The 14478-nt window shown below is 51.3% G+C and overlaps 1 protein-coding gene across 1 annotated transcript; it reads right to left on the bottom strand.

Annotated features, from left to right (window-relative positions):
* Window positions 1–5196: 5196 nt before the first annotated feature.
* PRAME (PRAME nuclear receptor transcriptional regulator) lies at window positions 5197–7797 on the bottom strand. The gene is made up of 3 exons (XM_037823465.1): window positions 7508–7797; window positions 6508–7098; window positions 5197–5722 (listed from the first exon to the last, which is right to left on the bottom strand). The coding sequence occupies exons 1-3, from the start codon at window positions 7795–7797 to the stop codon at window positions 5197–5199; spliced, it is 1407 nt and encodes a 468-aa protein (XP_037679393.1).
* Between the last annotated feature and the right edge of the window lie 6681 nt (window positions 7798–14478).

Below are 14478 nucleotides of genomic sequence, written 5' to 3'. Positions count from 1 at the left end.
TTCTATTGAATGCTTTCTTCTAGAGCTCAACCTCGTATATTCGGAGAAATGGGGAAAAAAAAATGCCTTGGTGACTGTTTTAGTTTCCTGGCTGCTAAAACAAAGACCAAGCAGAGTTGGCTCAAACAAAGAGAATTTATTGGTTCACGGTTTTGAGTCCAGAAGCCCAAAATCAAGGTGTCAACAACGTGTTTTCTTCCAGAAGACTGGCACTCTGGGGCTGGATGCTGGCAACCCTTGGTCCTTGGTTTTTCCCGGAGATGCACATGGCGGCCTCTCTCAGCTTCTCTTTGGGGTCTGCCGACTTCCAGTCTCTCCTTGTGGCTTTTTTCTGTGTCTGAATTTCATTCTGCTTATAAAGAACTCCAGTAATGGGATTAAAACTCATCCTGATTCAGTTGGGCCACACCTTAACTGAAGTAACCTCATCAAAAGGTCCTATAGGGTTCATGCCCACAGGAATGGATTAAAATTAAGAAGCTGTTTTTCTGGGGTATATAGCTCCAGGCCACCACAGTCACCCCAAATGAGGCAACTACTAGGCAAGGGCACAAGAGTGTGTAAAAATATGCAGATGGGGCCATTTGTCGGCCAGGGCATTCAGTGATGATATGACTGCCTGAAGCACGGCCAATTGTGTTGATTGTCGGGTTAAGGATCAATGCAAAGCAGCAGTTCAACTGCACTCCATCATGCCTGACAGTGACGATAACATCCATAAAGTCTATGAACTCCCATTATTAACTCAGATGACCCCAAGGGATCCCCACGCAGCCAAGAGGTCTGAGAGAGGGTGAGCTCCTCTAATACCCTGACATCTGGTAAGGGACTGAGGACGGGGGAGACCACCACCTCCCGTGAGAGCCCGTGATTGACTCCAACTGGTGCCAGCGTGGCCTCGGTGCCCATAACAAGTTAGTGGGTTCCCTTCCATGGCCCAATACATAACGGGCAGCCATGGACAGAGTGTTACAGCCTCAGGGTCTGAGAGCCTGTATTTGCAAGGGATCCCGGTATGCGGCCACCAATTGCTGCTCTAGTACAGAGCCAAGAAAGGCAGTTTCTTGCGTCAGAGGCCCCTGGGCAACTTATAGCCGTGATGGGTCATACAGACTCCAGGGGACACGAGAGGTGGTTTCCAAAGCCTCTCCATGAGGGATCATCTCTGGGCCGGTGAAGGGAGTGCCTGTTGAATGGCGATCCCCATTTGGACAGATTCTAGAGCCTTCTGTTGGAGGCCCCATTCAAGGTGGGCTCATTTGCAAGTAGCAACATCAGTGAGATTAAATAAACTTTGTAAATGAGGAACAGGGTACCTCCAGAACCCCAAAAGAACTAAAAGATGCTGGGTTTGTATTAACGTGCTTGCTAAGAGGGTCACTAGCTTTTTCTTGACAGTGTCAGAGAAGGAGCAGCTCATGGTTTATCAAAGAAATTTGAGGAATTTGACAAATTTGAGAGGGCCTGGCAGTGTGTAGGGGGCCATGGCCTGTCCCCTTTTGGCAAGCTATATTTTAATTATTTGTATGTACTTAACAAGACTGTCAAGGGAATTGCCTCAGAAAAGGAAGTCACCCACTCCACGTCACGCCCATGCTCCTGGAAAAGGTAAATGCAATTAAGGATCTGCCTGCAGATATTGTGTGCAATGGCTAGGCAAGGCAAGGCCGCTGAGGGACCTCCAGATGACCCAGCAAAGGTGACTGGGTCCCTCTGGAGGGAAAGCAAACTGGCTTTAAGACTATTGAAATAAGCAGTGAATAGAACATGTCAGCCAAATCTTTAATAGCAAAATATTTACTGGTTAATGACTGGCTGCATTTCAGGACTGTAATAGTGGGTGTTGAGTACGGGGCCCTAATGGGTGAGACCCCAGCATGCAGGCTGGGGCAAGCCAGAGGGGCGCCATTCTTTCCTCCCAGGCTTAGTAACAGGCCAAATTAGGCTACTAAATGGAGAAGCAGCGGGGATGATCACTCCCTCACCAATTAGATCTTACATGGTAAGTTTTAATCCTTGACGGCTGTTTTAACTTACACTGAGCCATATTAACTGTTTTAACCAGGCGGGGAGAAGCCAAGGGGCCCAATTTTGTCAACTCAATTTCTATGTGCTAAAGACTTAATTTTAACTTACTACGCTTTGGGTCAGAGCGCCCATGCCCGTGATGAGATATTTTAGGACAATGGGTGCTATGGTTCTGATGGTTGAGGTGAGGCATGCTTATCTGTCCTCTATTTTATATTCAGAAACTCCCCTAAGATTATAGGGGGTACTTTGTTTAAATTTAGTGGATCTCCAGGAATAACTGTAATTTGAGCCCCAGTATTGATTAAGTTTGGGAAGGTTTGCCAGTTCGTGACTTTCAGCAGACATTAAACTTAATTCAGAATCTATGTCGTATAGGCACAAAAGCCAATTGGCACCCCTTTTATCTTTTTGCTGCATTAAAAAAAAACCTTAGTAAAATTTGGACTTCCAACTGGGTCTGACTGTGGAGTTTTGCTTCAATCACATCGTGTACATGTCATTGGTTATGGCTTGATGGGAGAGATCGCTCTATTATGCTCATATTTATAAATCTCTTCCCCCATAGAAGCTTAAAACAATATCCTCAGGGTCATGGACCTCCTCCAAGGCATCACTTATAGGGTCTGAAGAACCCAGGCTTTTGTGGGGTTTGATTTATCCCCGTCATTGTGCACAGGCATGCCACGGCAGTTTTTCCCTATAACCCTGAAAACTAGGATTTTTGCTGCATAGGCAGCAGATGGTACAGCAGAAGCAGGCTGGGCACGCAACCAGAGCCAATGGATGGTAGCAGTCTCTGGTATGGCCACTGATGCAGTGTGGGCTTCCTATTCTCTCGTCTGCACAAATTATCTCAAAACATTAAGGGTTTCTAGTTGCACTAAATCGTGGTTTTCCCATCACCTGTGACACACAGCTTTTGGGTGGTTATAGAGCAAGGTCAGGAGGTGGCCCATCTTGTAGGCAGCCTCTTCCTCTTCCTCTGGGGAATGCCAATCAATCTTCCCGCGGTGAAGGTACACATCCAGTTAAGTCATCGCCTATGGTCATCACACAAAATTCGTAAGCCCATTGGCATGCGGGAAAGCAGAGGCACGAAGCAAAGTCCAAGGGTTTTACTGGGAGAGAAGATGAATACAAAATGCTCCTTCCCCTTTTTGCCGTTCTCACTGCATGAGCCACTGGCCACCATGGGGGGTCTGAACAGCACACGTGACAGGAGCCAAGGAAGCTGGGGCACAGGACGGGGCAACTACACTAACCTGCCGGAACAACTGTTAGGCACCTGGGGTGCCATGCTTAACTAGCCCCAGGCGGTGGTCTCCTTCCGATCCGCGCAGTTCACAGAGGGGAGGCCCTTCCCAAGAGTGGGCCATCATAAACCGCGTCCGTATGGCAGCCCAAAGCATTCGCTGATAGTCACAGTGACCAGAGCGCTCCAGCCCGACAGTGACCGGCAACCAGAGGACTCCAGCCTGACACTTGATCAGAGGGACTCACCCAGCGACAGCTCGGGCCCTGTATCGTTGCTGCCTTTACAGGTGGGGGCCTCAAAGACCCCCTGCAGAACACAGGCCACAGCTGACAGCACATCACAGCGGGGTAGAATCAATGAACAAGACTTGTCTCAGGGAGAAGTGTGTTTTAGGGTGGTAAGACGGAGACATCGTGCAAAGACACCATGATGCTGTGCAAGCCAAAGCACCAGGCCACCAGCAATTGGTGATTCCATCACAGGGACCCTTCACTGCATCACAGAACTAGTTAATTAGCCAAGACCAGTTGAAGCTGGTGAGGTGAACTCTGATGCGGTTGAGCTGTCCTGTTGGTGACATCATCTGAATGCAACCCTTCCTGCTTACCCTGTTGGAGAAGGAGGGACTCCTGTCCGGGGGTTACGGGAAGGTCAGGACACCCGACACACCACAGGTGAGATTGGCAGCCATTTATTCGTCACCTGTACTGTCAGTCTGGGGGAGGGGGTCACCATAGGCCAGGCTGGGCCACCCCAGGGTTGCAGTTGGGAATGGAGTGAACTAGGGGCTCTGGGAGACAGGCTCTGTGGTATCAGGAGGATGGGGTGACCCTGTTCCTACAGAAGGATGTCAAAGGCTTCTCTGGATAATTCTGTGGGCTGTCAAGGGACAGAGGCCCGCTATTCCTGAGTAAGCAGGAACTGAATGTTCCCCACACTGAGAAGGAGTGTTGGCTAGGGGACCTTAGATAGGGCAGTAGAGCTGGGAGGGGAACGTGCCATGAGGCCATTTGAGGCCCCTCTGCTTTCAGAGGTCAAGGCAGCACGTTATTAATTTTAGGTCTTCCACTGCACCCTGCCCCACAGCTTATTCACCTTGGTTGCATCCAAACTGCTCCTTCTCCAGGTGACTCCAAGCAAAGGGCCAAAGCTCTTCCTCGGCCTCCAAGGCATCTCCCTGGCTCTCATGGGGTCTGGTTGCTTCTTATGCATCCATCAGTCGGCCATCAAGTTTACAGAGAGGCCTGTTCCTTGACTCCCTCTGCTTGAACAGAGGATCACCCAACCTCCCACCCCAGAAAATCTCCACATTGCTACTCTCTGATTTTCTTGGCACAGTGCTGAAATCAGCTTATCAGTTTGCCAACCAACTGCTTAGTGTCACCTCCACTGAACGAAAGTTAAGTTCCTGGAAAGCAGAAAATCTGAGTGTTTTGCTTACCTGTACAAGCAGTTAGTCAATAAATATTTCCTGAATCAATGAGTGAATGAAAGCTCTGCTGAGCACCTTATCTAGTGCTTGATTCTTTTAACATCTCAATTACTCTTAGAAATGAGTGAACTGAAATTGTGAGATAAAACTGCCCAAATTGCTCATTGTTTAAAGTGGGAATAGTGGAGCAAAAGGAAAAGGAAACCGTCAACAGACCAGAAGATAAGGGCTTGGCGAGCTTGTCTTTTTTTTAGAACACTTGCATACTGTAGATTTTTCCACCAGTGCCTAAAGAGATCGTGAACAACTGAGCCCCCAGCTCCAGTAACAGTGAACACCAGGAGATGGATCGCTGTGGGGTTTCTTGTTTTGATCGCTTGCTTTAAACCGCGTCATCCATTCGGGAAACCGGCTGCCACAGCTCCGCTGTCCACCGCTGCTGCCCTTCCCCATCACATGAGCTGTCCCTTTTCCTAAGTTAGGCCACGGAGGTCGAGTTGGTCAGCTGCATGTCGGCCCGCTGGAGGGCTCGCAGCATCTCCTGCAGCCTGCTGTGCACCCGGGCCAGTTCCGCTCTGTTGAGGTTCCCCCACCTGTACTCGTCCAGGTACACCACGCACTCGGCAGGGACCGGGTAGCACACTCGCTTCAGCTCCAGCAGCCCTGCGAGGTGCCGGAGGACATTCATGACCCCCGAGGTGGAGATGATGTTGTCGTAGAAGACCAGGGAGCGGAGGCGGGAGCAGCTGCACAGGGCAGGCAGGAGGGCTTTGAGCTGGGACTCCTTCAACCTGCAGCTTCTCAAGTTGAGGTGCTGCAGGGTGCCCGACACCTCGCCCAGCAGCACCTCCAGGGGCCCGGGGACCGTCTGGGAGAGGTTGTTGCTACACAGGACCAGCTCCTTCAGGCGGGTGGTATGGACACTTTGGGACAAGTAAGTGATATCGTTCTCGGTGAGTCTACAGCCATTGATCACCAGGGTCTCCAACGGCTTCTGCAGACCACTGTGGGGAGACAGGGACAGTCACTCCTTGGGAGCTGGGACAGGAGCAGGAGATACTTTTGGGAGAGGCCCGAGAATGAGACTGGACCATTCGCCTTGCTCCTACCTCAGTCTAGACACCACACTGGTGAGGAACGGAGCCTGCAGTCAAACATTTCCCATTCCCGACAGGAACTGCATCTCAGGGAATGCCCTGGACGCTCTGACCTCTTGTTCTCAGCTTCCTGATGAGCCAAGTACACACAAGGGTCACTCATGCTCCAAAAGTTGTTGTGGGAATGAGTGGGATTCAGATACAGCTCTTAGGTGGAAGGGTTGGATTTGTACTGGGTGGAAGGTTAGGGAAGCTACTTCCCATTTCTACTCACCCAACAGCCAGGCCCAGGGGAAGGACCCCCTAGTCTGGGGTTGCTGCAGACATCTGAGACCCAAAGGAGGGGAACGAGGTGCCCAAGTTAACCGGGTTTAGATGCTGTAAGGGGCAATGACGTCCCCTCCCCTCACAAGTTACCATTCTTATTCACACTTCTCTAGAGAACCCCTATCCCCAAGTTCCAAGGAAATGAAACCCTATCAGATTTTTTTCAGGGCTTTATCCCCCATTCTTCACCCTGTGCTTGGCAAGTGCCAGGCACCTGAATGAACGAGTGGATGAGATGCCATTCCAGATGGGCATGCTTCTCTTCTCTAACGCTTCCCAGCCACTGGCCGGCCCAGGACCCCAGCCTGGAGCCCGTGTTCAGGGATCTGGTCTCCTCATCTTCAGGCGGCTTCTCACACACTCACCTGAGCATCTTATGGAGCTGGCCCGAGAGGTAGCCGAAGATGAGGTGGAGCTTCTGGAGGTGGCCCAGCGGGCTCAGCAGGGAGAAGCAGTCGGTGGGGAAGTCCCAGGGCAGGTCGCTCATGATGAGGTTGCCCAGGTTGCTCATCTGCCCAACCTGCGTGAAGAACTGCAGCACGTCCGACTCGAGGCAGAACCTGCTGCGGTGGTGCAGCCTCACCTCACGGATGGACCCCAGCTCCAGCGCCCCCAGGATCTCCACGAGGCTGCGGAACGGCACTTGATTAATGACCAGGGTCCGACAACGGAGGCGCAGGCAGCCGTGGCTCCTCTCCACTCTCTGCAGGATGTAGGAGGGGAACCCAGACAGGTGGAAGAAACCGAACAGGCCCCCCAGGAAAAGGTCCGTGTGTATCTCCACAGGTTCCCGGGCAGGGTGAGGCTGGGTTCTGTGACTGGGTGTGAGCTGCTCCGCCTCTGGCTCTTCCAGGGTGTGGGTGATGACGAAGGGTGCGGGCGAGATCTCGGAGCATTCCTCCCAGTTGGAGTGCTCAAAGTCATGGGTGAAATCCAGCACCTTCAGCTTCGATCTCCTGTGGGGAGCCAAACGGGAGACCCGAGACGCTGACCTCAGGACGGGGCAGCAGGGCTGAGAGGAAACCAGAAGCAGCAGACCCTGGGAAGGGGTCTCCACCCCAGCCCCCAGCCCTGTCCACACTGGCCTGCCACCCCTTCCAAGGGGCACTCTTCTGTCCTCTTGATCCTTCCCTCAGTCCCCAACAAGCTTCAACCTCACTCTTACCACCTCAGAAGCATAATCAGCTCCAAACTACACCAGGTTCTTTCTTCCCTGAAGAACCACAAGCAATAGCCTCAAGGCCTTCCCCTGAGTCCTGTGGTCCCACTGGCAGTTTCTGGCACCTTCTTCGGCCCTGCGCCCCTGAATCCAGGTCACTCCGTGGCTTTCTGTACCCCAACTAGCATTCCGACCTCTACAGTTACCTGAGACAAGCAGTCTTGGAAGGAACAAACTCCAGCCCATCTAGCACAGCTTCCAACAGGTCTTGAGTTATCGACTGATCCTTTAATGACCCTAGATGGAGGCAGGGGAAGGGCCAGGCCTGCACCAGCGCCTTCACGGTCTTCATGCATCCCCCAGTGAAGGCTGCGGTGGAGAGTGCTGGGAAGAGGACCATGGGGAGCTCTTCCAGGGCACGCACGGCCGAGTCCTCGTCGCTCAGCAGGCTCTGCGCTGCAAGGTTCAAGAGACTGACAGGGTCTTGTCTGTCCATCGCCACTGACCTGGTCAAGGTGAGGTGAGGGGACATCCTGAGTGGGCCTTCCCAGAGCTCAGCCTCCCTCCTTTGAGCCAGGACAACCTGGGCCTCAAGCACCTGTCAAGCAGTCAGAAGAGAGCCCTGAGGCTCTCCCCCACCACTCCTCCCTCCCTGCAACTGTCAACCCCAAGTCCCCAGCTCTTTCTCTACCTGCCCTAGTAACAGGTGGCTGAGATGAGGATCATTAACTCAGGTTTTATCTGTGTTCTTCGTCGGGCTGCAGAGAGTATAAACTGATCCAAACTTAATTTCTTGAACTTTCCCAAAGGTCCTTCCCTTATCACCTCCAAGGTGGTTCTAAGGAACATGTCTCAACTATCAACCTCTCATCCCCATCCTAATGTTGAGTCCAAAGTCTGATGTTTCTTGTGCCTTGTCCGGCCAAAGAAGATTTCTAAAGTAGTAACAGCCCCTTTGCACATGTTAGAACTTCCCTCCTTCCCCTGTTGCCAGGTGCTGTCCTACACCTAGTACGTAGTTCCATCACATTCAGATGTAAGAACACAGTTTTCAATAAAATCAGTAAGACATACAAATCCTTTTATGGGGCCAGTGACATGTTGACAAAGGAAGTCAGAAAAAGGCAAGAACAGTAAAGAATCTTACAGCATGATTTCACGTGTAAGTATAGAGATAGAAGTCCTGAGCACACCATGACCAAGTGGAAGCAAGTGATGCCTAGAGAAAGGCAGGGCCTCGAGGGCTCCTCCCAGGAGGAAAGGAGAGTGGTGTATTAGGGAATTCTATCAGCAAACACCTCATAATAACCAGAGAACTGAACATGAATGCTTTCTGCTGCTACCCAGGGAGTCAAATGAAGTAAGGAAGACCGAAAACCAGGAAGTCAAAGAGGAGTTTTTGGAAACCTAAGCCTACAAGTAGGTGGCAAAGCTAGAAAGAAAGAAATTCCAGAACCCAGAAGCCTCAGGAATGAGAGGTTTACAGGAAGGGCCAGGACAGGGGCCAACACTGCGGCCTTTGTGGAGTCTCTCCAAGTGCACCTTTCTAGCCCCAGATGGTCTACACCACCTGCTCAGGCAGCCAGCCAACCCTCGGGCTCAAACGTCCTCCAATTCCCACCCTGCAGCAGCCATCAGCTCTCCTTACAGCTGCACTTCCACGGGGGAAGGGGGCCCTGGGCAGGCTGGTAAATGACTGTTTTATCAGAATGCTAGACTATGATCCGACGGAACCTTCCCCATTGGAGCGTTCCCCACATACGTGTGACTGAGAAGGGGCACCTGCTGAGAGAAGCTCCGGCCTGGCGGGCAGCGTTTGGAGTGAGCAGGGCAGCGAGGGAAGCACCAGGCCCCTGTCACAATCCACCAATTGTTCTGAAGGCAGAGCTCCTCTGAAGCGGCTGGAGCCCCTGCCCAGGGGTGGCAGCGGCAAGTTTGAATCCTCACATCTGTGCTTCTCCGGAAGTGACCTTGTCCAAAGGAACAGCCTCCATGTCACCACAGAATATGCCTGGGACCCTGCGGCCTGGCTATGCTCTTGCCCCTCCTTTGAGAGCAGACACAGAACTTCATACCCTCTTACTTGGCAAAAATAAACCCAAGCACCAAACTACTCATTAGTCGTGTGCATCTTACCCATGTCTTCATGGAAAGGGAATAGAGAACAGCAAATGCACGTCACACTGCCCCTGTGGGACAATCTTACCTCCCTTCTCTTGGCCTCGGTGGCCAAACGGGCACCAGCTGCCTTCCTGGGCACGCTCCTTCTCACCAATAGCTTAGGAGGAACCACAGATGCATTCCAGATTCTCCCCACTGAATGACTGAATCAGTAAGCTCATTTCCTCGTCCAGGACTTGAAGGGTCATCCTTTGGTCTTTCCTCTCTGAAGATGGGAGATGTGTAGGCGACAGGTTTAATTTATGCTGGCACAATGATTTTCTCAGGGCTTTCTCAAAGTTCCAATACGGAGTGCCCCCCACCCCCAACCCCCACTGGGATTTTCCACCCCAGGGACTTGGTAAGCTGGGACCTGTGCTTTCTGCAAGGAGCCAACACTTTCAGTCATCCCTTTCCTTGTCCGTGTAAACGGGGGTGTCTAGTGCTGTCTCTCTTGACCTAGGACAGAGCTGCTCATCTAAGCAGACAATTCTTGTATGTTAGTTTCTTCCAGAAGCTTGCAGATAGGCTGTGTCCTCTGGATCCTCAATAGCAAAGGTAAGGGTGGAGGGAGGGGCTGCCCTGTTGCTGAAGCCCATGACCAGCCCCCAAGAGAGTGACTTCAGAGGTCGGATTCCTGTGGGGTGAGAGCTGGAGCAGAGAAGGTACATCTGAGGTAGGTTCTGTGGGGACTGGTTGTCCTAGTGTATGCATCTATTAATTCAATCAACAAATAATTACAGTGCTCCTCGAATGTTCCAGATGCTGTTCTAGAGGTTGGAGACTGATCTAGAACCAAAGTAGAACGAAATCACTGTCCTCAGGACAGTTGGAGGGTGGCCCAGGCGGGCCTCCCCAGGGAGCAGGCTCTGAGGTGGAGTTTGGAGTGAAGGACACTTACTAGGGACTTTCATTTGGGGAATGATACCTGTGGAAGGGAGAGAAAAAAGGATTGGCCAGAAGAAAAGGAAGCACAGGGCAGACCCAGCACCCTGGGCCAATCCCAGGAAGCACCCTGGAGCTCAACTCCCTGTCCCAGTTGTCCAGTTTGGATCCCAGGGCTGGGCCTCTATGTCTTGCCTTGATTAGTCTTTGGATGGGGGCTGGCACAGCAAAGCCGTGGCCTTTCTCTGCATCTGAGATGAACCCCCCAAAGGGCTGCCAGATGAAGGCTATTTGCCACCAACTATCCCACTAGCTGACAAGTCCTTCCTTGAAGGGGCACCTGGGAGGTACAGCTCCACTACCTTCACTCTCTACCAGGTGCACGGCCTCAACCCATGTCTTCGTACGTGCTGGGGAAAGGGCTCCTTCAGGACCCTAGCGGGGGGAGACTTGGAAGAGGAAGGTTATGGGAAGAATCAGAGCCTCAGCCACTGCTTCTGGCCTCGGGGATGCACCTTCTACTCATCTTCTCCTACTTCCATGACTCACTGCAGGTTCCTCTCCTTGCCAGCTATAGCCTCTGCTGTTCTGGGTCGCTTACCTGGGGGGGGGGTGGATCTGAGGGGCCTGAGCCCCTGGTTCCTGTGCCCTTCCCTGGCTAGGCTTGCGGAACATGTCCTTTTACTGTCACACTGGGCGATGAGGTACCAAAAAGCAGCTTGTTCTTGTTTCCTAATGCTGCCAGGATGCAACATACTAGAAATGGATCGGCTTTTATAAAGGGGGTTTATTTGGTTACACAGTTACAGTCTGAAGCCCATAAAGTGTCCAAGGTAAGGCATCAACAATCGGGTACCTTCACTGGAGGGTGGCCAATGGTGTCCGGAAAACCTCTTGTTAGCTGGGAAGGCACGTGGCTGGCATCTGCTTGCTCCCAGGTTGTGTTTCAAAATGGCTTTCTCCAAAATGTTTCTCTCGGGGTGTTTTGTCCCCTCTTAGCTGCAGCTCCTCTTCAAAATGTCACTCTCAGTTGCTCTGAAATCCCTCTGTTTGTGAGCTCTTTTTATAGGACTCTAGTGAACTAATCAAGACCCACCCCGAATGAGCGGGGCCACATTTCCAAGGAAACAGTCAATCAAGAGGTCACACTCTAATCAAGGGTATCACTCACAGTTGGGTGGGTCACATCTCCATGGAAACACTCAATCAGAAGGTTCCAATCTAATCAACAATAATACCTCTGCCCCTACAAGATTTCATTAAAGAATATGGCTTTTCCTGGGGGACACAATTTATACAAACCAGCACACAGCTCAAGGGATCACTTGTGAGAGAGAGGCATTCCTCCCTCCCCCCTAGTTTAACAGCAGCCCAGTCTCCTTCAGAGGATCTGAGTTGATTACACCTGCCAAGAAGGGGATGACTTCTTGCTAACTGATTGCTGAACAAGAAGAGGACAAAGTTCCATGTGACAGCCACAACAGTGGATCGGTACTGGGCCTAACCAAGTTCATGACCTACTCAGTTTGACACAGCTTACCTCATGATGGGCAGCTCTGGATGTGCGCTCACCTGGTGTCCCATGGTCCCCTGCCAGGGCCCAGCTGCAAGCCGTTGTTTTAGGAAATATATAACTTGCCACTGCAGACTGCAGAGCCTTGCTCCAGAGCGCTAAGGGCAGGTGATATGACTCGCCCACTGGCACTTGCCATGAATTCCCCATGGCACCTTTTCCTCCCACTGATACACCCGATCCCCTAAGCTCTGCCAAGTCTTTTCGTCCACGCAGCAGGGATGCTTTCACCTGGACGTGCAGCCAAGAACTTTCCTTTGTGCTGCCAACAAAGGCAGCAGTCTTTTGTGCCTCCTGACATATGGTCCAGAGAAGTATTTCCAGATGTGGCAAATGCTGTCTCCAAAATCTGAGTGTTACCAAGCATAGTGCTTCTTTCTTCATGGTGGGAGAGGCAATAATTTGTCTTTTTGCTGTGAATGATTGCTATAACCCAGCATGCCCTTGGTCACTGGGCATCCCAAATTGTACTGTCCTTATGTGGCAGGCCGCTGAATCTTCATATGGATTAACTCCTACCCTTTGCAGTGTATTTCTTCATGACCTCGGACATGCTAGCCACTTTTTACTAATCCAGCGTGGTTAGCATGATGTTATCAAAGCAGTGAACCAAAAGGACGTTCTGTGGGGCTGCTCAGATGGCAGATTATGTGGAACTCCTCGGACTATGACAGAAGGTGTATGAGGATAATTCTGGGACAAAATTATAAATGTAACATCCTTTGTTCCATATGAATGCAAATCGTATCTGAAAGGGATAGAAAGAACACATTGGCCAATCAATATTTGCATACTGTATACCTGAGGTTTCTTTAACCAACTCCAGCAAAAGAGCAAGTTAAATGGCCAGGGACCACCACCTGAGTCCTTCAGAGTCTTAAGGGTGGCATGTATTTCTTATCCCTCCTAGGATGTGATAGTCTCTCTCTTGACCAGGGGTGGGGACAGTTACAGAGGCCTCCACGTGGCCTTTCCCATCCCAATCACCTTTACCCCACAGAAGAAAGATCCAGTGTGGGTGTCCTGTGAGCTTCCAGATGTTTCTTCTAGTTATACATTTGCAAACAGGATGACAGAGTATACCCATTGTGAGCTAGCTCTTGGCCAGGATTCTATTTATTACCTGGCTCCCCATACACCCTCATTCTGACAAGAGGACCACAAGAATGTTTCGGGTCTCCAGACAGCAATGTCAATTCAGATCCTATGTCCACAATCCTCAAGTTGCTTGTCTATTCCCCCTTCCCAGGTTTACAGTTACCCAAGCGTGGCGGCCAGCCTCCAAGACAGCCACAACGATTCTTGTCTCCTGGCAGCCACACCCATAGCGAAGCAGGTGGTCCTGTGATGAACAACAGGAGAGTGTGGAAATGGTGGGGTGTGACCTCCAAGGCTAGGTCATCAAAGACACAGTGACTTCTGCCTTGTTCTCTCTCCCATCACTTGCTTTCAAGTCATGCAGACACTCGAGCTGCCTTGTAGAGAGGTCATTGTGGCCTCTCGTCAACAACTTGCCAGGCATGTGAGTGAACCACCTTGGAAGGAGTGGATCGTCCAGCCCCAGCTGACACCTCAACTAGCTCCCGCATGAGCCTTCCTGAGCCAAAACTGTCCAGCTAAGCCACAACCAAATTCCTGACCCACAAACTGCGTGAGATGAAAATAAACACAACAAATTAAGCCGCTAAATTTCAGGGTAATTTGTTGGACAACAACAGATAACCTATGCATCCAATATGTGAATTCCTTCAAGGAGAGACTGTGGAAATTATTCATGAGACCATCCGTCACTGTGTTACATGCTCCTTCCTCCTGGGGCACCAGCTTCCTCTTCAAACACTGTGCTACAGGCCCGAAAACTGGTTCAGTTCTAGAAACCTGGAAAGGAATCATGACTTTTCCCTGGGCCAACTGCCCTCACCATTCTGATCACCCACCCTTGACTTCTGAAGGCACAGTGGCTGGCTGGCTATTTTTTGCCAGTAGGCTGTGTTCTATGAACCAGCTCTACAACCCTCTGTGGGCCATGCCCCCTCACTGCCACTCCAACCTCAGAGCTCACTGCATTGTGTCCAGCTGGCTTCTGGGGTTACCCACCACCCCTGACCAGTGCTGCTTCAGGGTCTTTATCCTCCCCATTTCTATCAGTGAGTCTAACTTTGTAACAGCCACTCCAGCCCTCAGCTCTGGCTTGCAGAGGAGCACAAGTGGTGACTAAACTCTTCCACCATGCTGCTGCCCCCTCATCAACACATTGCCAGGCCTAAGTGAGTGGTGTGTCAGATGAGGCTTTCTGTGGAATACAGTAACTTGTAGATTTTTCTGCCTTCCATCTATCCCAGCATGCCAACTTCCTCAATTCTATTAACTTTCCGTTGCCATCTACCACAGCAATTCTGGCATTTCACCCTTACTTAGCATTGCCACGGCATGCTTTTCTCATGCTTCTGGAAGCCATCCTAGTAGTTAGTTCACGCCATCCCCTGGGGTCCCTGCTGTTGGGTTTAGCCCCTGGGCCCTCACCCCACCCCTGGACCTTAGAAATTCTGTGCCTCCACG

This window comes from Choloepus didactylus (genome assembly GCF_015220235.1).
Source record: "Choloepus didactylus isolate mChoDid1 chromosome 23 unlocalized genomic scaffold, mChoDid1.pri SUPER_23_unloc1, whole genome shotgun sequence".
Lineage (NCBI taxonomy): Eukaryota > Metazoa > Chordata > Mammalia > Pilosa > Megalonychidae > Choloepus > Choloepus didactylus.
This window is presented reverse-complemented; position numbering and strand designations above follow the sequence as displayed.

Excerpts from the sequence above, each read along its gene's own strand:
- PRAME (XM_037823465.1), bottom strand. The coding sequence starts at position 7,797 with ATGGACAGACAAGACCCTGTCAGTCTCTTGAACCTTGCAGCGCAGAGC. Across the intron at positions 7,099-7,507 it reads TCCAAGACTGCTTGTCTCAG|GAGATCGAAGCTGAAGGTGC; the intron begins GTAACTGTAGAG and ends GGCTCCCCACAG. Across the intron at positions 5,723-6,507 it reads CAGCTCCATAAGATGCTCAG|TGGTCTGCAGAAGCCGTTGG; the intron begins GTGAGTGTGTGA and ends GTCTCCCCACAG.